Source organism: Penicillium alfredii (assembly GCF_028826965.1).
Source record: "Penicillium alfredii strain IBT 34128 chromosome Unknown utg000001l_segment0_segment0, whole genome shotgun sequence".
Taxonomy (NCBI): domain Eukaryota; kingdom Fungi; phylum Ascomycota; class Eurotiomycetes; order Eurotiales; family Aspergillaceae; genus Penicillium; species Penicillium alfredii.
The window spans coordinates 358765-380672 of NW_026622698.1; the positions used below are offsets into that span (position 1 = coordinate 358765).

Below are 21908 nucleotides of genomic sequence, written 5' to 3' on the forward strand. Positions count from 1 at the left end.
ACTCCCATAGGGCCAGTGATACTATTGTCTAATGATACTACCAAGAAAGAAAATCGAAATCGAAATCGAAATTAAAACATCTCAATTCCTCTTAACCATCACACGATGCCTTTTTGACACATCGATGGTTCAAATTGGATGCCTTATGGCCTGGATGACCCACCGGAAGATGTATTCCGTTCTCGAAAAAGAACCTACACTTCTCTTTCCATCAAACCGCCTCCCTCTCTTATTATCATCAACTTTCCAACTCCTCCATCACTTCATTTTCATTATCACAACAATCAAAATGTCCCACCTAACTTACTACAACTACGACGGCGTCGGCAAAAGAAACCAAGTCAACTTCAAGTACAGCCAGGCAGTCCGGATCGGCGATCGCATCGAATGCGCCGGACAAGGTAAATTGCCATCTATATTATTTCTTTTAAAATATACAGAACTAAACTTATTGCAGGCGGATGGGACCCCATGAGTGGCGAGTTCCATAGAGAAATCAACGCGCAGATCGACCAGGCATTTGCCAACGTCGAGCTCAACCTGAAGAATGCCGGCGGCAAGGGCTGGGAGCAGGTGTTCCGCGTGAACTCGTATCATGTGCCAATTAACAACGAGGCACTTGAGGCGATGGTTCGCAATTTTAAGAAGTATATGCCCCGGCATGAGCCTATCTGGACGTGTGTTGGGGTGAGTCGGTTGGGCGAGGATGATATGCGAGTTGAGATTGAGGTGGTTGCGCATGACCCTTGATTTGAAATTTTACAAAAAGCAAGTCGGATGCATAGATGTGTTGACAAATTGAATTTTAGTTTTTTTTTTTGGATTAGGTGCAATGCATTCCGGTGTTGATCTTGATACAGGCTGAATTTTGAATCACTGCCTGAGCCGGCATTTTGGTTGCAAATCTTATATTAATTTTACGAACCAAGAAGAGTATAATTGAAAAGTTATGATATAAATCGGAGGTTAAGAGATTAATATCAGATCATTGTCCACGGATTTATGACTGATGACGTTGTTAATTTTCCCAGAGAACTCCAGTCTCATTATTAGAATTACAAGAGGCTACTAGAGAGTTTATTTGATAGCGATAGCACATCAAAATACCTTACACTGTCGTTGAGCTAAATAAATAGAGAAACATGGAGGGCATTAGATAGTTACAATTAGATACAGTGAGGCGGTAAAGGGAAGCCATGACGTCGGCCAAAGATCAGGTAAACGAGAAACCACGTATTGATTAAAATCTGTTGAGAGGAACGCTGGGGTTCTGCTAGGAGCTTCTTCATTGCCTTATAGACCGACATGGAGGCAATTGCACGGAAAGCTAGCTTCTTCTTTCTCTCTACAACCTCTCTGTCCCCCTGTTGCTCCCAGTAGCTCATAAAGGCTTCGACTTGCCCTATAAGCGTCGTAATTTCTACCGTTTGAGTGAGCCAGAATAATCTTATGGATGGCTTCGAAACCGATTCTTAACAGGAAGTCTTTACATGATGAAAGGAGGGATAGGCAAGTTTATAACAAAGCCGCGATATCAGCACTATGGTAAATAAATCTAATGTTATTCTCACGTCTGCATCCTCACCAAGCCAGCATTAGCTAATAAGGACTATCATTTTGGAAGTATCCTTTTTGGCAGCATCATATGGACTGGTTCTCTGGACCAACCTATGAGTGTGGCTGTCCAGCACCGCGAACTTACGACTCGATCCTTTACCCGTGAGAGCGATTGAATGTACCTATGAAATATGCCATTTCTTTCTCTAATTAGGTAGAGGGTGGCTAGCCATCTTTCAAATTGCTTTACCTGGTTGCCTACCACAGAAGCCGCAAGAGCTAACAATATGAGGAAAGACATCTGGAGAAATCACAACAGTCTACAACTAAACTGCTTCAACGATCTGCGAAGCCAGAAATACTCCTTGGTTTTGGACCCCTCTAATTACTCGCCAAGGCTATACAAGATATAACTGAAGGTGAATTATTTCTCCTTCCATTGGCTTTATCAAGAGAACACTTTTGAATATTCCATCAGAGGTCACATAAATGTGATTTTCGTCCTCTGGCGGGGCGACCTCGCGTTTCCGCTTGGGGCTCGAGAGAGAAGCTTGCTTATCATTAGATGCCATAGGACTTTCTCCAGCTATACGGACTCTCTAAATCTCCGTTGAGAGTGCCGTGCAGCGTTGTAGAAAATGTTCCCTGAGAACCTAGAACCTGTCTACAAAATTGTCAATTTTTGCCTAGTTTAGTTCAGTACTCTTCTCATACATAAAATGTCATATAGGAAGCAGCCCTGCTGCCAGAATGAGCATTCAATCTATTCTTCCTTTTAAGCGAATCAGCTCTTCGCAACTTGCCCCAGGAACCTCACCGAGCCCAAAGACGAGGGAAATTACAGCTGAGGGACCTACACAGTGGAGATTATAGGTGGCATAGTTTGACCAATTAGAACTATCATCATTGACAAGACTAAACCGCCATAATATTCCCAGTTCCACCTGCTTGGCGCAGTACTTCATCTATAATCGTTCAAGTTCAGCCTTGAGGGTTAAAAATGACAACAATCTCCGAGAACCAATGCTACACCATCGTCCACCATAGAGCGGGATGAGGAAATGTGGGCAAGACATCAGACTCCCTATTATGATCTTTGTTTTCAGTCTATCTTACCTCCTGCTACGTAGTTTGGGGGCTAGGTCCATTCACAAACATCAGCTTCGATGAAAAAGCTGGTCTATATATATCTACGGACTCACCGGAATGCGGCTATACATAAGTGTCTAAGCTCTTTAAAATGTAAATCCTTACGATACACAAACAGTATAGATCTAGCGTATTGTAATACCTTGTGTAGGGTGCTTACAGTGGGTGATCAAAAGTATTTGCCCACCCCTAAAGTAGACCCACATAGTATTATATAATATTCTGCCAGTCAAAAAACTCTTTATTAACCCCTATACTAGTATAATACTAATATTTAGTATACCAACCCTCTGCTTCGATAACTGCTTTCACCCGATTTAGCATCGAATTCGATAGATTTTGCAGAACCCCCTATTCAATCCTATCCCATACTTCTTGCGCTGCATCAACCAAACGTTCTAGTGTAGTACTATTATTAGGCATATCTAGTAGCTCAGGGTGTAGCTCATAGATTTTTGCCTTTAATAAAGCCCACACGTTCTCAATTAGATTAAGATCTAGCGAATAAGGTGGCTATACCATAGTATTAACCCTCTTTCGCTCTAAAAGCTCACGCACGATATACGCGCGATGAACTAGCGTATTATTATACATAAAAATAGCACCTAGTCGAAGCAAAGTAGACAAAATAGTATTACATAACTTATAGATAACCTCTGTATTAACGCCGCTGCGAGGTATATTAGGGTTGCCTTGTAATACCTATAAACTAGTACGTCGAATTTCGCCAGAGAAAGCAGCCCAAAACATCTATTTTACTTACTTTCCACATAGTCTACTATAAATATCTCGCTCGATTCGCTACTGCGAGGGTCAATTAAAGATATAAGGCTTTCGATAGCCAGCACCTCGCTCGATAGTATATTTATCAGACCAATAGACATAAGCCCAATCTTCAGGGGTAAAATATTGATATATTCTTGCCTAATGAAGTCGTTTTGCTACAGTTATATTATCTAAAGCAGATCGATCAAGCTACCGCTATTTTCGAAGCCCTATCTTATTCAAAAGCCGTCGAATTGATATCGTTTTGACTTTATAATCGATATCAGCGAGTAGGTCTTGGTAACGTACGTAACGGTCGGTAGTAGCTCTCTTATATATTCGATCGCGATCATCTTTATCAAGTTTGCGAGGTGCTCCGGAGCGATATTTTGAATAATTATTGACCCTTTCGCTCTCTTTATTGATCGTATATCTGATAGTCGATAATAGGATTGAAGGGTAGGCCTTATAAATCTACCTATAGCTCTATTTAGCAGTTAAATAAAACTCGCAAATACGAGCGCGAAGGATTAGATCGAGTTCTTTACCGCAAGGTATTAGGAAAACGAGTATACAGCGAATTGGCGAAGCGAGTATATCTTATATTAATATTATATTTATTCTATATCAGTATGATATTCAGGGGTTAAACGCGTCGATATAGCGCGTATATACTAGCGTGTCGACTCGCGTGAGGGAGGCAGCTATATTAATAGGCAAGCGGTCAAGAAAATGCGGTGTAGAATATTAGGTGGGTCTACTGTAGGGGTGGGCAAATACTTTTGATCACCCACTGTACAGTATTCCACATCGATACACTAGCGTACTAAAGGATGAATTAACAAGTTTAAGATCTGGAGTGAGGCTACGTGGAAAGGGGGCCAAAAAATAAGCCAAGGAAAGAAAACAACACAGAACACAGTCAAACCCGAAATCCACCCCTTAGTTATGAGTAAATTTTTAAAATGAATTGCCATATGGAAAGAAGCGAGAAAAAAAAAGCCTCAAGAAAATAAATTAAAAAAGGGATAAATATTTAATTTCTTAATTATGTATAAGAAAGGAAAACAATTCCAATCCTCCGGTTTGATCAGTCAGGCTTAACGCTTGGGCACAAGTGGTTACTTCGTAAGGCGAATAAAGTCGGCCCCCGGGGCCGATCTATTGTAGCCGCCCCCTCGAGTCGGACCCACAGCATTTTCAACTGTTGAAAATGCTGTGGGTCCGACTCGAGGGGGCGGCTACTTCGGCGCTTTTGCGAAGCCCACCGGCTTTGTTATACTGACCTGTCTCAAGTCGAAACGCAGCTTCTGAGGAAGAGATAATTACAAGCACTTGTATATAGACCAGAGTGACTAGAGAGAAGTTCCATAGGAGACCAGGACAAGGTCAGTAAGGCGATAAGGTGGCTTGCCTACCTTAAAAAAGCTAAGTGGGACAACTCACTTTTTAGTTACATGTACAACACACAGTGGAGAAAAGGGGGCCGTCAAGTGGACCAGTAGCCTGGTAACAAGAAGATTATTTAACCTTTCGCTAACTTCAGCTCAGCCAATTAACTCATCTCTAGGCCCAACAAAAAGGGAGTAGGGGGCCTCAAAATGGACCGCTAGTCGCGTATGGCAACAAGAAAAGCCACTCAAGTTTCACTACCTTAGGAACCGGGAGGAGAAGGGGGCTGTGAAATTAAAATTGTTTCCTTCGTATACATATCGTACCCAGGATGCACAATATTACAGAATAATAGTTATGAACAATTAAATACATAAGGCATTTTATAGGCATGACTACGGGTAACATGCCGACTAGGTGTGTCAAGACTAGTAAATAGAGGCGATATTAGCATTTGAACCCATTCATTAATACATTTCCTCAGAATATACTAGTTTTCTATAATGATCCCTCTTTGTCACTACTTAACCACATAGCATCGTCGCATAGACAGTTTAACCTAACGCCGATTCACCTCTCCCCATCCCTAGGCTGGCTACACAGGAGTGAAGCCTCGTGCTTATGAGCCAATTTTCCAGATACTCTGCACATGTTCAATAGGTACTCCGGAGAAGTGCCTTCGGGCAACTCCAGTCGACCAATCGTACCTATCCAGGTACATCGCTATATCTTCATTAGCATAGGAGCAAGGAGAATTGTAGTAATATCAGGAGCTTACCAGCGACCAGTAAAGCGAAGGTGTCTATAGTTGGTTGAGGTCAGAAACCTTGAGAGGTATATCGTTAAATCACTGTTGGGACTACACTTACCAGCATTCTTTTTAGCCTTTTCAGACGATTCCCTCGCCAAAGCCGTAGCTCTCTCCCAGCCATAAGCCGAAGCGGTCTGGCCATTCACTTCTACTGGAACATCGACTGAGTAATGGAGGGTTAGCAATGTTCTGTCAAGGGCGCAGGGAGGGGGAAACCTACTCATCTGGCGATCCTGAAAAATGACTTTAACATGAGCGCCTTCATGTGCCAGGGACATGGCATAACATGTCGAGGTCACTGAATCCAAGACAGTGTTGGCCTGCTCCTCGGGCACGAAGTCTTTCTTTCGCATATTTCGCATGGTATCACCGGCCAAGAACCTCTTTGTGTAGAGGGCGACCTCGTTTTGGCAGATTGTCAAGACATCGCGGTCGTGGGACATATCGGTTGGAGTTTGTGGTTGCACCCAGGCGGCATAGAATACGTCGTCTTTTCTGCAAAGCCCACCCCCACCTGCCATGTTGACCTCAGTGTCGTACTTGGTTGAAGGGCGGTGGTCAAAGAACCATAGGTCGCCGCCTGTACACAGTGTGAATAGGGTAAACAGAATAAATAGCAATGGGTGATTTCTCATCTTACTTCGTTTAATCCACTGGAAGAATTTAGGCTTCTCTTGAAGCCACCAGTCCCCACAATATATTTCAAAATCGTCCCTAGCATTGATGGTATCCAACGAGGCACGGAATGTTTCAGCAAATCCTAGTAGTAGAGATGAGAACTTGACTTGGTTTGCGGAATGAGAATAAGAGACGCCTACTCGCAACCCATTCGACCCTGTCAAGCGTCTCCTGGTGTCCACTCTTATCCAGATTGAACGACAGTCGTCCGTAGAGTGACTCGAAGGTTCGAAAAGTAGACTGCAGCTTGAAGTCCTGCCTCCAAAGTAAGGGAACGTGGTCTTGGTTCAGATACTTCCACAAGTCTTCGAGTCGGGACATAGTGGCTTCGAGCTATATATATATATCATGGTTAGCCGTATATATCACTCGTCCTATTCGGTGAAGTAGTACCATTTCCTTTAGCTCTGAAATTCCATCGTCGAGACCATTGAGATCATCCTGGTTGCAGTAGTCAACTAATGTTCGTGCGGAGCCTGGTGCGGTTCTCGGCTGCAAGGCTTTGGTGTGGTGATGGGCTGGCGCAGCAGCTACTAGTTGGAGACCAGCCAGTGCCACCGCCCCGAATATATTCAAAACAGAACCCAGACGCATGGCTTCAACGGAGGATTGGTCAGTTGTGGCCTAGGGACGAAAGAGTGATGAAACAATTCATCCAAGGGTTGGGGGCATGAACACAATAAGAGAGAGAATGGGAGAGAGACTTCTTCTAGCTACTAAAATCTTACCCCTTCGAATACTAGACAGGTCCTGTAATTATAGTGTACCGGTCCTTTCTATCGTACAATTGTGGCCATGCCTTTAAGTCGCCCCACACCCTACGTACAGTCGAACATGTGTGGGGCGACTCGAGGGCACCGCTGGTATATTATTATCCAGGTGAGATTAGGAACTCGTTGGCTGTTGGGCTTTGTGTAAATCCTCAGACCCCTTCCCATCAAACACAACATTCATAAATATAGCGATTCTTTGGGGCCAAGCCCGTCCGAAGACCCAGGTCAGAGGGAAGGTTCATTTTTCTTACAGGGCATTCAGAAAAGCTGATTGATTTCTTGGAATTTTGTCCCCCACGACGTATTCTTTTTTTGGCCCCTTGTCCACGCGCCGTTAGTGTAACCTGAAGACTTGCTTATTCTTCTCGATTGATATCCAATTAGGGCTTCGGGTGTGGAGGATACCAAGGTAAACAAATGAAAATATGTAAATGCTATTGTGTATCGTGATTATTATTATTATTACAGCTAAAATATATTACATGTTTGATCTCTGGCGCCGTGAGATCCAGGTCAACTAGGACATCAGCATATATTCATTGCTTCTCTATTCCTGCTCCCCTGAGGTATCTCTTTTTTTTTTATATATCTCTTTTTGTTCCCCGGCTTCAACCTAGTGTGAGCCATCAGGAAACTCGCCATGCGTGTTTTCTCTCGGATGGCAGTGGCTACCCAGCTACTTCTGTTCTCATCAAATTCACTTGTCCAAGCAGGTGAGTCTCTACTGTGGATGCTATCCTAAGACACCGACTAACATCATCCTAACTTGAAGAGAATTGCAACTGGGATGTGCAAAAGGAGGATGAGTGCACGTCTCTAGCTACCGCAACAGCTTGTACGATCTTCACCTCTGGAGGAAAGACCGCAGTGAGCCCCCCCCTTTTCTTCTCTAGAACCAGTCCACCAGAACCCTTCTTAACTCATCCCATCACCAGACAAACTGCGCCCCGTATGTGGCATGCGGCGCCACGGATATGACCACTACAACGAAAGCCCCTGCCAAGCACTCAGCTACATCTATTTCGGCTACAGACGTGGATACCACCATCACTATGGCCTCCGCGGATGTCTACAATTCTATTGCGAGTCAAATCATTAAGGAGCGCAATGATTGGGATAAGTCGCGATTTGGTACCACAGCTCCTGCCTCCAGCGCACCTACTTCTAGCAGCTAGGTGGTTTCTTTGGAGAGGAAGATTGATACAAGAATTTTGGGATTATGGCGCAACGCGTAAGCGGTTCCTCTGTTTACGTTAGACACAAATACATATCAAGTAATTTAAATTTGAAGTCAATTACAACAAGAATTAATGACAATAATGACAAGACCTAGAGAAATTCGTGGATGCTCCCTATTTGGGTGCTTATATACAGTAGTGGTAATTTATAGTGTGTTATGAACGGTAATATGGGCTCGACGTTACGCTGTAGTACAGCACGAGATCGAGAGCCGCATTCATAACAGAAGGACTGACTCAACTAGCTTCTTGACAGACAGAACCTAAAAACAACCAGTTCTTCGATCTTTGCTCTCTTCTTTTTATATGTTCTTCTTCTGTCTCTGCATCTTCTTTTATCTTATATATCTTATATATCTTATATATCTGGGCAAGCCATATAATCGCCCCTAAAAAGGAGCGAGCGGTGGCCCAAGCGCGGCCCCAAGACAACCTTGGAATGGATTGTCTCCTTCCCTGTCAGCATCATATTATATAAGGTTCTGGGCGGCGTGAGCACGGCCCATGAACCATGGAACCTAGAAAGCTCGCCTACATATTTCGATCTATTTTTATGATCTTTTCGAACATCAGACGAAAAGAACATTAAAATAGAACAAGTTGATGAAACAATGAAATGAAGGCCCCCACCAGCTAGCCGGTGCTATTGTATTGTCTTACTACATAATCCCTCCCCACCCTTTTTTTTGGGACTTTTTGTACATTTTGTATTTCTGGTATTTATTATCATTTTATTCTTACATATCTTCCCCCTCCTCCCTTTTTTTGGGTAGCCCCCCATGTGCCTTATGACGAGTGTTGGAAAAAGTAGAAGGATACATAAGATCTAGCGGACACTTATCTACCTGGGCCTATTTCTCCCTCAAAGGAGGAATTTAGCCCAACCTAAAACAAGAAGAATGATAATGATAATGTATTGTGTTTACAGTTTCTTTCTTTTCTTTTTTTTAGGTAAACTGCTATTACTCTTTAACCAAAGGCAAGTGGTAATAATCAAAGCGGTGAAAACCTTCCAAGTTCGTGGACCTACATAACTAGGTATAACTAAGTTATGTATGGGCTGACTAATTTTGTCCGAAGTGCGGCTATTTCCGTATCCATGGGGATGGATGTTGCCTAGGCTCTCATATTCTCCCAGTCCAACCAGTCCAATCTTGGATATACCTTCTTGTCGCATTGACCTCAAAAATGCTGAATCCCCGAGGAGGTCCGAAACCATCTTTGTCGGGCATCCCCTACACAGAGGTAGACATTGCTCTGTTCCCCACAACACCGGTCCTCGACATTATACTGCTCAATTTCCAAGCGGATGTGAACGTGCTAGATGCATCACGACCCGAGGCAACTCTATGGCACAGGTCCCTCCAGTTTACCTCGAGTCTGCCAGGGTGTCAAAGCATTCGCTGGGCCTTGCTAGAGCAAAAAGAACCCCAGGCAATCCTAGTCTTGATCCAGTGGGAGAGTGGACAAGCATGGAAGCAGTTTCAGAACTCGCTAGGATTCACCCTATTGCTGGGCTACATCAAGAGTTCTATCAACCGTTCCCTTCAACTGGAACTCCCTTCAGAAGCGCTTGGTGCGGAGGGTCCGGTTGAATTGGTTTCGTACTACATCCCGGCCACGGCATCTATAAAAGAGCACGACTTCCAGCGCGAAGTCTACGCAAAGTCTGCCTCTGACTCGGAGATAGTCTCTGCTTGCGGCGGCTGGCTTGACCAGGAATTCGAGACCGAGAACCGGTACTTTGCTGGCTTGCTCTTCTGGAAGCCCGGTATAGATGCAGAAAGGACTCAGCAGGACACCCCGAGTAAAACTACAGCTTTTGGGCACGAGGCAGAGGATGTCGTTTCAGTCCTGACGAAACCTGTCAATATCGCATCAAAAGATTCCCTTCACGCTGTGACGCCTATCCCCAACAGCTTGAGCAGCACGCAATGCAACCATCCACTCCTCAACGGTTCTGTGACTCCGTGTTACCGAGCAGAAGATAGCTTCGAGCCGGGTGATTTAGATCGGCTTCACGCAGAAAATTATAACAAACAGCAAGCCGGGAAACTGCTCTCTGCTGGCCCGACGGGTCAATGGTATTCGACTGGTGCGATTAACCAGCACGAGATGCCAGCACTTACTTTGCCGAATTCTCGAGGAGCCATCGAAGCTATCTCCACTTGTCTTCCTCTTGGCGATGGCGCAGTGGTAAAGAAATTCAAGGATCTTCTCGTCGATCTATGGAAGCCTGCCGACTGCTCTGACCTCCGTTGGGGCAAGAGTCAAGATGATACTGGAGACAATAGGATCTGTGTCTTTTTAGGTAAGGCGCCACTCAACTTTTCAAAGATTCCATCTATACATTTACGGTGTCAAGATTGAACAATCAATATGGTCACTAAAACCAAGATAAATACAGAATACAAAGACGGCGGCGGCCTCAGCGAAGATGTCCGGTTGAAATTCCAGAGTCAACTAGAGGCGCTAGCTTCTGAAAGCCATGTCAACCCGGATCTCTCTTACTTGCAGATTCCCAAATCCCGGCCACTTGGAGCTCCCCCAACCCTAGAGATTATGACATTCCACGTGCCCAGCGGGGAATCTAATCGGCGTGCCTTCGAATACGCTTTCCAGAATTTCCTCGTGTAAGTGCAAACTTTCCCTCAAGCTATCGGGTCACGCCGTATGTCAGAGGCCTGCAGCTACCCCGAATTACACTAACTAGCATCTTGAATCATTTAGCACTACCATGCCCCAACTTCTCAAAGGCTTCGGCTCTACCGATTCGCCCCCGTGCAGCCGGCTCGCATGTGGCTGGGGCAGTAGTCCGGAGATAGCGGGTGATCCACCCGTCTCAACCGATACATTTGTCGCGGCATTCGGATGGAGCAGCAGTGCTGTTCGATCCGAATGGTATGGGATCTACGCCGAGCAGGCCAAGTCCCATTATCAGCGCCAGGGACATGTCGTGGACTGGCTGCGGTCTCTGGCTGTCAGGGCCCAGGCCCAGTTCTTTTCTTTGGAGAAGAAAGACGATGCTCTTGTGGATCTGGAGCGCCAGAAGCAAGGGCTCGGGCCACTGCGCTCTGGGTCTGGGCTCAATTTGTTTCAGGGTTAGATATTAAGCGGCCCGAGAAATTTGATGTACATATTTGGTCTTGTGATTATTGAAACCCATCAAAATCTTGTTTGAAAGATGGTGTGTGCCTTTCTCTATTTTCTGCATGAACAATAAACCAAGAAAACGGATGTCGTATGTACCTGCGGTGCTGTTGACCCCGAATCGAGGAGTAATTAGTAAAGAAGCATTTCTACTAAGAGCCCTCTACGCGTGTTATCACATCACGTTACTACCGTAGCGCTCAATGATCCAGCGCAGCGATTATGGGAGGGGGAGGGGGGCGTTGGCTAAAAACGTCAAAAATTGGATTTTATTAAGGAGCGCGGTGAGTTTACGTCAGGTAGCCAAGATGCAGATATAAAAGTAGAGATTTCGAATACTCCGACTAATAAAAGGACGTCTTAGAGCGTATTTGGCACAGCGATCAAATATATAAATTATATTACTAGCTGAGGTTTCAAGCGCAGTTGATGAACTTGAAGAAATCACTTATTTCTCAACAGGGCACCACGAGCGCTTGTTCGGCCCACATTCCCCACGATCAACGTGATCCCCTTCTATGATTCGTTTCTAATAGCCCTCAAGACTTCGGCTTTCGTTCTTTGGGATGTGTCAAAATCTCTGTGAGTAGCATCTTCAAAGCTTTTCAGACCCTGTAAGCATGGAAGAATCCAAACGGCAAGATACTTGAGTCCCTCTAAGAGTCCTAGACAATAAAACCAATCGATTAATACTTTAAACTATCTAACAATTCCCTGAGTATCCTCTCTAGTGAACCATTCAACACCGGATCCCGGATCATAAAAAGAAACAGCAAATGCGGGGATGCCAAGACGCCAGAGCACTAGCGCACCCGGGGCGTCCATCATGAGATCATGCAGCGTCGCGGTGACGACGACTGTGAGTAAGCGAGGGAATATGATAGGTCTGCTGCGGGAGGGTGCCCCCCTTTGTCGGCTGGGCTGAAATATGTTTTATCTGTTGCAATCGAATATGTCAACGAGGTGTACATGTATAGAACCCGTCTACCTCACTATATGAATATAGAGAAATACATTAGATTAGAGACTTCTCATACTATACATCTGTATGTGTTACGGCTAGGCCAAGTCCTATCGATGATCAGATCCTGTTTCGAGTGTGTAGGTATCGGCAGGAAGGGACTTGGAGGTGGGCGATTTGCATGGCTGTGTTGTTCTACTGTGTGTTATTTGGTCATGATGACCGCCGATTCACCCCTCTCAGGGGCGTATTACCTCTTTTCGAGTAGATGTCATTCTGACCAACATAATCTCAGAATACTTAGTATATCCAAGGCCTCGTTAGGATGATTACAATAGGAATATCAATGTAAGTCATTGTGGTTTGATTTGATGTAATTGTTCAAGAGGGTACAGTAGCCCTAACCAACTCCGCGTCCGTCTTGCCAATCTATGGCGACGATATGCCCGACCGAACAAAAGAAAGACTAAAGAAACAAAACGGAAAGGGGCTGCCTAGCCATCCATCCTGATGTTCATCCAGCAACATCGTCGAAGTCGAGGATGAAAGAGAAGCAGTGAATCAAAAAAGGGAAAGATGGTATGTTGTGTAGATGAAGAGTAGAAGACAAACAAGGAGCCAGTCTATTACACCCAGACCCTTATCGGAGATGCTTGAGGTAGCGGAGGGTGAGATAGACGGCTGCCATGCTGGTGTAGACACCGCCGCCGGCAGTCATCCAGACGGGACGGTGGGCGTTCAGCGAGGTGCGGATGAGCTGGCCCTCTTTCTTGGGTTTCTCGCCTAGATGAGAGTAAGCTGGGGTATTTTACAGAGGAGAAACTCGAGACGATGATCAAAGACATACCTTGCTGGAACAGACGTTGACGGAGGTTGTTCAGGCCCTGACGAGACCGGGCTGGGAGGGTCATTAGTTGCTGGAGGATAGGACCGACCGGTGCAGACATGATGATAGGGTCTTAGATGGGAGATCTGAGGAAGATTTGATGAAGATATTGATAAAAGTGATGGAGTGGAGAGTGTCAAGAGTAGACGAGGAGAAGAAGAAGAGAAGAGAAGCGAAGGCGCTGGGTCCTATATACGGCAGCATCATCTGACATTTGCGGGGTTAGGTACTGACGGTACTCATCCCTGCCACCAATCCCGTGCGATCGTGGCCACACCCGGGACATCCTTGCACGGTGGCAAGCACCAATCGACGAGATGGATGGTTGGGCTATCGGGGGCAGAGAGTTTCATGATCCATGTCTGGGGTACCAAAAGGCGGAAGAGAGCGATAGTGTGTATAAATCATAGATTCTATACTGGAATATACTGGGCTATATATTGCTATACATATATTTCTAACACATATCAATATCATGAATATTAACATCACTCTCGATGTCTATATCAACACCAACAAAAAATGTCCTCGATGTCCCAGTCCAAGATGGGGCCATTCCCCACACCCAACCAGCCCGTCTTGATTGGCGCATAGCACAGACGCCCGCCCGCGACTGGGGAGATGCATCATGCCCCACCGCCAGAAAGACGAGGGTGCTGAGTGGTCGCTGTCAGGGGGATCTCCCCAGACCCTGCCGGGATGACTTTCGTTCGCAGTGCCCCTGACGTAGCATGTGTTGGTCTGTAGTTGAGGGGACTGGCTGTTTGATCGACATTCAGATATTGTATATTATGACTATAAGTATGTTTATTTCCCCACGTTATTCTCTACTTCTATCCCCACCGTGACATCTCAGCAACATAGTGGAGTCCGGGGTTTTAGCCCGTCCCACTGTGGCCCCTTTTGCGGGGTCGGCTCCACTGAGCTTAGATCAAGCGCAGAATGAGAGCAAAGTGACTGATTCAATATTGGGATAATAAAAAGAGATCAGAGAAAATAGAGTGAATAGGTCGGGGAGAGTATATAAATGTCTTTCTGCTGCTTGATGTGTGCTGACTACTCGAGACTAGTTGCTTCTACCCGGGGGACACAGTTATTCAGGGAGCCCTTCAGCTGAGACTGGTACGTGATCCAGTCCCCGGAAGAACAGAAGGTGACCATGGCAAATTTTGATGTGCTCGTGAAGACCACCGAGGGCTATGCTTGGAAGACTCTCTCCGGTATCAGGCTCCCCGCCGCTGTATTGGTCCCAAACCCCCAGAGCCTATCCTCCTACGTCTTCTGCGACAGAGTCCAAGCCAGAGAGGTCCCTATACTCAGAATCTGTCTTTTTGAGCTGCTTATTTCATCTAGGACCGAGTCAAGCTTTCATCTGTCGACCCGTTGTACTTCGCCCGGCCGCGTTCCCTCATTAATCGCCGACCTCACCTCTGCCCCCGCCGCACCCTGTCCCTACATCACCTCCATCACTGTCCTTGCCTGCCGCTTCCACTGCCAGCAGGGACCTAGGGCTATTCACAGAGAATAGCCTTGGCAATCTGACATTTCCCGACCCCGGCTTCTTCAGGGCCATCATCACTGCAAGGTTCGTCTGGATGAATCGATGATGGGATGACAGACTGTATCAGGGACCAGAATCCCCACGAAAGCGAGCTCCGGAATCAGAGGAAAAGAATGTAATGGTGGTACAGGATTTGGATTTAAGAACGCCATGCTCGGAAAAAAGAGAACGAATAAGAAGGATCCCGAGTGAGCCTCAGTTCCTGGGGATCATTAAGGCATACCAATAGGAGAAGGGGGCGATTGCCCCGCAGATGATCTTACAGCAAAAACCGCTGGAGTCAGACCTTGGTCTTTGGTCTCCAGGTCTCATCTCAGGAATGACCTCGAGGGCGGCCTCCCCTCTATAGCTTTGAAGAAAAGACCATTGTCGCATGGTACTTGATGAAAGGCTGGATAAAACAGCTAAGCCAAGACTAGGGTATGAAGGGGATTAATGATATTTCGAGGATAGTGAAGATAGCAAGTATCGAGAAGAGGAAAGAATGAGGGCTAAGCAGGGCACGTGAGGCAAGGACAACAATAGAATAGTACTATGCGGTCGAGCTTCTGGAGATGCTTGGAGATCAAAAGCAAGGTACGCCTTTACAAAGCGCCTTTCTCTAGCGAACTTACTAGACCTGGCTCTCAGGCTAGCTCTCAGTCACCCAGAGCCAGACAGGTCACGGGTATAATATGACTTGGAATACTCAAGGACCTCCATCCATTGCGGCTTCGCGGCGTCGGTTGTAGTATACAAAAAAAAAAAAAAAAAAAAAAAAAAAACCATATAGATGGTATAGACAGCATACTGACTCTATACAGTGTTGTAGAACATGACAACAAGTAGGAAAACAACTTTCTGTGCATAGACACTTCTCTCCCAGAGGTACATTTCAAGTCACCCATCAACCATCATGCAATATAGCCTAAAAGACCCAGTAAGAGAACCAAAACGCCGATGCCGAAGTTGCATTTTCATTGTTACTGACTTCGATATCAAGATAGGAAACATGTGATGTGCTAAACCCCAACTCAGAAGTTGGCAGTAGTCGGTTTGGACGAGGACTTGGTCGTAGAATTGTAATCCATGGAAATCAGTGACACTCCTATCTGGTTATCATGCGAGTAGGACTCAGGTCTCCACATCCGGCGGTGTTTGTCGCGGCGGGCTTCACGGTGGCCTTTGGTAGAGAGGGCGAAGAGGACAATATGCATAATTCTAATACAATATAATCAAATAAGAAGAATAATTAGCAAGCCAGGTTGCAGGACTAGTAGTAACCGTCGTAAAAGTGGACATAGCCAGAGGATGACCGAGGGGCTAAGGGGAGGGAGGGGGCAGACATACGTAGTAAACGCAGCAAGACAGGCCGGGAGTAATAGATTTGCGGCGCCCTCAATAACAACCTTGGGGGCGAATTGCATATAGAATAGCAACGCGGACATAACGAGCGCAGCGAGTGCGGCAATAAGATCAATTGAGAGATTCACGGCATAGTGCGGGATGCAGCGGAGACAGAGCAGGATAGCATCGATAAAAGACCAGAGGAAGAGAATGGCGAACTAAACAGAAAAACATTGCTGTTAATGGATGGTCTCTTTACAACCAACCCCCCCTTTTCGCCAAAAGAACCCGAATAGAGAAGAATGCAAATAGCGTAACTCACCACAATGATCACCGGGTATATGTCCGTACCCGAGGACGCAACAATTGTAGCCATTGTGGCGGCGGCACCCAGGGCCGCAACTACTCGGATCACCAGTCTACAGATCCAGGACCGAGTGCTCCTGTATGCGGCAGAGGAAGCCATGGCAAGCGAATGATGGCGCGTGGATCTGCGGAGCCTGCTCCGGGATCCTTTTAACGAGTGCGAGAAGCGAGTGTTGGCCGCTCAGCGGGGGGAAAGAGAATGTGTCGGAGGCTTTAATGCCGGGAAGAGATAGGAAAATAGAATAAGGAAAAGAAAGCAGTTGACAGCCCCGCGTGACAATATTGGCGTGGAAAGCCAAGAGGGAAAAATATAAATAAGAATAAAAACGACTGCATGAATATCAAAACTGAAAAAGAATACTGGGTCCCGAGCTCGGGAAATACGAAACGACCAAACACGGTGGGCTGTTCGTCTTGGCGTCGTCCCCTGATCGACAACATAAACACCGTGGCTGGTGGAGACAGATCGGCGGATTGGGGCCGTGTTGCGAGATAAACATGGATCAGCTTTTTGCTCGCTGGGAAAAGTAGAGCAGGGTGGATGGAAAATGACAAGAAATCCAGGCAGAGACAGTCTGGAGTCCATGGGCTAGGGCTAGAAACAAAGTTCTGGCAGTAGGGATATGAAGAAAACACTGTTGTTATGCCGCTGAGAAGATGGGCGTTGAGAGTGGGCCGGTCAGCCTTGTTGCGCTAACGCGGTATGAACTCAGCCACACGCGGTTCCTGACTCGGAGGGCCGAGGGCTCGCATTGGATTGTGGAGCTGTGTGTACGCGCAGGTACAACCATGTAGGGCCTGGTGTTGAGCGCCTTGGATCTGCGGTGACATGCCCACTTAATGAAGACCATTTGACATGGCAAGATTCAAGAGAATACTAAACGCTAATTGATGGGTATACATTTGCACCAGAAGGATTATTCCATGTTACCCGCCCTCAATAACCCCCCGCGGAACACGACACACTTTGCGCGCATCCTCGGGTATAGTAGTCCAGATGACTTGGCGAACTTCCTTGCCAACTTGGTCCATGGCATCCATCGCCCACAGAACATCGAGATGTTCATATTCCTCAATGACCTTCGAGTGCACCACACGCACATGCGGCTCTCGGCCACTCTGAAAGCGTGAGAGCAGTCGACGACCATCGACCAAAGCATCGGAGCCGGCAACCCACAACGCAAAGGGGGGTGTCTGCGAGCCAAACCAAGGGTGCCGCGGGCACCCAGACAGGCATCGCTAGGATCATCACCATGCTCGGGAAGACCGTCGCCGCAGAGTTGGCGGTCTTCGTGTACCTCGCGCTGGGTTTCGTCGAGGGTGGATAGAATGCACTTGTGGCGGGCGAAGCTTTCACTCCCTAGCCACCAACGCATCGACTCGGCACTAACGTATACCGGCGAGAACTGGAACATGCGGTGCCGGAGATCGCGCTCCCAGCGGGCGTCGGACCAGCCGAACAAGAAGGAAAAAACCCAGTAGGCGAAGGTGCCATAGATTTTGGGGTTGAGGAGTCCCCGCACGGTGATCATGAACGGGATAAAGGACTGAATCCCAAAAACGAGTCGGAAGACATCAGGGGACAGTATCCGCATGAAGCGGAAATACGGTTTGCTGACAAGGGGACCAGCGTACGCAGCAGGGGCTAGTGCGCAAAACACTGAAATGTGATCCCCTAGCTCAGGTCGCTGTTCTTTGGACAATCCCACGAATGTCTCGGTAGTTCCTTGAGAGTGGCACACAAGACCGAGCTTCTCAAACCCTGTTTCATACAGCACGCGCGAGGTGAGAGCAGCGAGGTCGAGGGTCCCCAGCTGTCGGATATCCCATGACCACATGCGTGGATCCGACGTCGACATTGTGGTATGCTCCGGATGAGGCCCGCAACGGTTATTCCCCAACCACACATCATACCCTGACTTGCAGAGGTAGAAAGCAAAGCTATCATCGTCGTTGGTACAGTAGGCACCGGAACTTTGAAGGAGGCCGTGAATCAAGAGAATGGGATACCGACGATTGGATTCAGGGTTCCGCGCCTTCCTAGGTGCCGTAAAGACCGCTGGCCCTCGCTCACGTCTTTCCTCGGGTGATAACGGCGTGTACTCCTGAGGGTTATAGACATGCCACAAAGTGATGATGAAGCCATCTTCCGTCTGTACACGGAATGTCTCCACATCGAGCCCGACGCGCCTGGCGTAGTAGGCGACGTCACAAACGACTGGATCTTTCCCTCCTTCCAGCGGAGGGCATTCGTCGGGGCCCTGTTCTTCATCGACATCCTTCTTTCGTTGCAGAATATGCCACCTGCGATCGGCCTCGGCTCGCGCCACTCTCCGTGCCTGTTCTTCTGCGAAGAATATCCTCTGCGAGTCTGGGTTATGGCCACTGATGCGCAGTCGGGCATTGGAGAATGCGGTTCGAGCGGTTGAGATCAATGCACCGATGAAGATGACTGTTAGAAAGCCAAGCGACAGAAAGAACGAAATGACCATAAACCCGTAGTATCGCAGCTTGGCGAGGAATGATGGGGGTCCATATGACGGGAGAGGAGGGAACAGAGGGTGTTCGACCAAGGCGGGTGTGAACGCTATATCGGACGCCTGCGGTAGCTTTTCAACGAGTGGGGTTTGGTTGTCGTAGGCGATAGTTGGAGAGGCATTCTCTTCCTGTATTTCAGAGAAACCATCTCCCTTTTGTCCATGCTGTAGTGGAGCGCGCTCATCGAGGTCTTTTTCGTTTGACGCGGAGCCACTGCGGAGAATGGGAGGGGTGGGTGTGTCCACCGTTGTGACTGATGTTTGCACCGACATAGTCGTGGAACTAGACGGATACTGTCGAAGCGAGTGTGAGCATCTTGTCACCGCGACAAATTGCAATCTGTGGGCTGTATTCGGTTGCAGCGCGCTGTAGATTTGGACAGAGCGATGCCGCAGTGCAGGCCGAGGATATCCAGTTTCGGCTAGCGTCAGGGTGGTATCACGTGACCATTCATGTCCGTGACATGTGATCCATGGAAACCCTGATCATTTTGGACTTGTTGATTTAAGGGAAGAAAGACCTGGAGTATGATTGGGAGTATTTTAGACAGAATAAACTGTATACGGTCGAAAACTCAATACAAGAAATCCCAAGTCATTTTCATACATAATTAGACCCAAAATAAAGTCCACCATAAATCATAGAGCATCATCTAAACCGAAGTCTTCGCATCCACGCTCTCAAAGTGAGCCACCTGCTCGCCACTGCGCTTCTCCTCGGCCTCGACCTCCAACTGAGCCAGATTGCCGGGCTTGAAGTCAGCGACATCACGGACATCAGTGTAGTGAACGGAGGGAACAAAGCCCGGCGACTTCCAGGCAACAGACACCTTCGAGTAGAGCTCGTCGACTTGCTCCAGGGTAAGACCCTTGGTTTCGTAGATGCACGTGTAGACGAAAATGGCACAGATAAAACAGAAACCACCCCAGATGAAGAACACCTTGGACTGGAGATTGGCATTGCCGGGCCCGCCGTTGACCATGTAGGGCGTGGCATAGGCGATGGCCCAGTTCAGCAGCCAGTTTGTGGCGGTGGTGATGGAGAGACATTTGGCGCGGGCCTTGAGTGGGAACAGCTCGCCGGTCACGACCCAGGCCACGGGGCCCCACGAGCTGGCGAAGAAGAAAATGTAAACGCACACGAATGCGATCAGCACCTTATTGGCGACGGTGGAGGTAGTGGCTGTTCCCACAATGGCGACAATCAGCTGCGACACGCACATTCCAACCGCGCCGAACATCAGCAATGGGCGACGGCCCCATTTCTCGACCATGTACAATCCCGGGAAAGTCGAGACGACGTTGATGATATTGGTGATCAGCGTGATGATGAACGAGTTCTGGATACCCGAGTTCTGGAAGAACGTGGTGCCATAGTAGACTGCCAAGCGTTAGTATTTAAATTCCTTGCAAAAGGTAGCCATGAAGATGAGTCGACGTACAAATAAAGTTGACACCAGCCAACTGCTGTAGAGCCTGGACTGCACATCCAGTAGCCAGGCGCCTTCCAATCGATCCTCGAACAATCTCAAGGTAGCTGGCCTTGCCCATGCGCATCTCGAATTCATGGTTGGCTTGGATTTCGGCCAGCTCCGCGACGATGGCGGGGTCATTCATGTCGACGCGACGCAGACGTGCCAGTGACTTGGTGGCTTCCTCGTGCTTGTCCTGCTTGATCAGGAAGCGAGGGGTCTCGGGCAACAAGATCATACCAATCACGAGAATGATAGCCCAGGCAAACTGCACGGCGACGGGGATGCGATAGCAGCCGGTGTCCATGCGGTCCTTGGTGGCGTTGTTGACGATGGCCGCCAAGAGGAGACCAATTGTGATTGCGAGCTGATAGGCGCCGACGATAGTTCCTCGAATCCATTTGGGGGCAGTCTCAGACTGGTAGAGGGGGACTGGGTAGTGCCATTAATATATGGTCGGACATTCAACGAGAAGTAGAAAAGAAAGAACATACTGGTTGCAGAGAGCAGACCAACACCCAGACCAGCGAAGAACCGCCCTGCCACGAACAAGGGAATGGCTGTAGCGGCAGTCTGCAGGATAACACCGAAGCAGAAAACAAAGGTGTTGAGAATCATGGCCAGTCGACGACCAAAGTAATCGGCCATCGGAGCGGCAAACAGGGCACCGAAGAAGGTACCAGCCGACAGTAGGGAGACAATCATGGATGATTGCGAGGAGGTCACGTCGGGCATATGATCTTTGGGGTTGACGTAGCCAGTCGAGAACATCTTTCGCCAGTATTCCATGGCGAGAATACCACTGATGGTACCGGTATCATATCTACATCCCAGCGACTGTTAGTTGAATCAGGATCATCTTAGACAAGACTCAATGGCAGTCACATACCCAAAAAGAACACCTCCAAATGCCACAAACAGGCCGATAATAATGGCCGGAGCGGCCGAGCCGACGGCATCATCCGGCTTCTTCAGTTTGAAGCCCATGATGGAGGGTTAAGGGGAAGGTTTAAAAGGAGGTAGTTGTCGAGACAAGAATATTGCTGACGATCCTCGAAAAGGGGATCGATAGGTGTCAGAAACCACAATCTCAAGCAGAGCCGCAAATCCAGCGAGAAACAAATAAACAGAGGGATCACCGGTTGCTTTTGTAGTGGCCCTCGAGAGGGACGATGGCCGAAAGCAGCAAAGAACCCCAGGGATTCCTACCCCGGTCTGACAATTGCGACCTAAGCCTCTCATGCTTTGGGGCTGAACTAGTCCATTATTTTTTTTTCTCTATTTCT

At 47.5% G+C, this 21908-nt stretch overlaps 8 protein-coding genes across 8 annotated transcripts; 3 read left to right on the plus strand and 5 right to left on the minus strand.

Moving 5' to 3' along the window:
- Nucleotides 1-289: 289 nt before the first annotated feature.
- On the plus strand, nucleotides 290-750 carry NUU61_000133 (RidA family protein; the record flags this gene model as incomplete). The annotated part of the gene is made up of 2 exons (XM_056650717.1): nucleotides 290-401; nucleotides 458-750. 2 exons carry the CDS (start codon nucleotides 290-292, stop codon nucleotides 748-750), a joined length of 405 nt encoding a protein of 134 aa, XP_056515567.1.
- Nucleotides 751-5482: 4732 nt separating this feature from the next.
- Nucleotides 5483-6946, minus strand: NUU61_000134 (uncharacterized protein; the record flags this gene model as incomplete). The annotated part of the gene is made up of 7 exons (XM_056650718.1): nucleotides 5483-5586; nucleotides 5642-5665; nucleotides 5733-5837; nucleotides 5895-6254; nucleotides 6315-6434; nucleotides 6493-6685; nucleotides 6746-6946. The coding sequence occupies 7 exons, from the start codon at nucleotides 6944-6946 to the stop codon at nucleotides 5483-5485; spliced, it is 1107 nt and encodes a 368-aa protein (XP_056515568.1).
- An 819-nt stretch (nucleotides 6947-7765) lies between these two features.
- On the plus strand, nucleotides 7766-8300 carry NUU61_000135 (glycoside hydrolase; the record flags this gene model as incomplete). The annotated part of the gene is made up of 3 exons (XM_056650719.1): nucleotides 7766-7838; nucleotides 7898-7992; nucleotides 8061-8300. The coding sequence occupies 3 exons, from the start codon at nucleotides 7766-7768 to the stop codon at nucleotides 8298-8300; spliced, it is 408 nt and encodes a 135-aa protein (XP_056515569.1).
- A 1251-nt stretch (nucleotides 8301-9551) lies between these two features.
- Nucleotides 9552-11469, plus strand: NUU61_000136 (uncharacterized protein; the record flags this gene model as incomplete). Its single annotated transcript, XM_056650720.1, has 3 exons — nucleotides 9552-10674; nucleotides 10771-10996; nucleotides 11094-11469. 3 exons carry the CDS (start codon nucleotides 9552-9554, stop codon nucleotides 11467-11469), a joined length of 1725 nt encoding a protein of 574 aa, XP_056515570.1.
- Nucleotides 11470-13114: 1645 nt separating this feature from the next.
- NUU61_000137 (uncharacterized protein) lies at nucleotides 13115-13421 on the minus strand (the record flags this gene model as incomplete). The annotated part of the gene is made up of 2 exons (XM_056650721.1): nucleotides 13115-13257; nucleotides 13322-13421. 2 exons carry the CDS (start codon nucleotides 13419-13421, stop codon nucleotides 13115-13117), a joined length of 243 nt encoding a protein of 80 aa, XP_056515571.1.
- Nucleotides 13422-15934: 2513 nt separating this feature from the next.
- NUU61_000138 (uncharacterized protein) lies at nucleotides 15935-16713 on the minus strand (the record flags this gene model as incomplete). The annotated part of the gene is made up of 3 exons (XM_056650722.1): nucleotides 15935-16121; nucleotides 16251-16465; nucleotides 16570-16713. 3 exons carry the CDS (start codon nucleotides 16711-16713, stop codon nucleotides 15935-15937), a joined length of 546 nt encoding a protein of 181 aa, XP_056515572.1.
- An 827-nt stretch (nucleotides 16714-17540) lies between these two features.
- NUU61_000139 (putative ab-hydrolase associated lipase) lies at nucleotides 17541-19423 on the minus strand (the record flags this gene model as incomplete). The annotated part of the gene is made up of 2 exons (XM_056650723.1): nucleotides 17541-17852; nucleotides 17912-19423. The coding sequence occupies 2 exons, from the start codon at nucleotides 19421-19423 to the stop codon at nucleotides 17541-17543; spliced, it is 1824 nt and encodes a 607-aa protein (XP_056515573.1).
- A 380-nt stretch (nucleotides 19424-19803) lies between these two features.
- NUU61_000140 (sugar porter family MFS transporter) lies at nucleotides 19804-21609 on the minus strand (the record flags this gene model as incomplete). Its single annotated transcript, XM_056650724.1, has 4 exons — nucleotides 19804-20531; nucleotides 20593-21054; nucleotides 21117-21445; nucleotides 21512-21609. The coding sequence occupies 4 exons, from the start codon at nucleotides 21607-21609 to the stop codon at nucleotides 19804-19806; spliced, it is 1617 nt and encodes a 538-aa protein (XP_056515574.1).
- Nucleotides 21610-21908: the final 299 nt, after the last annotated feature.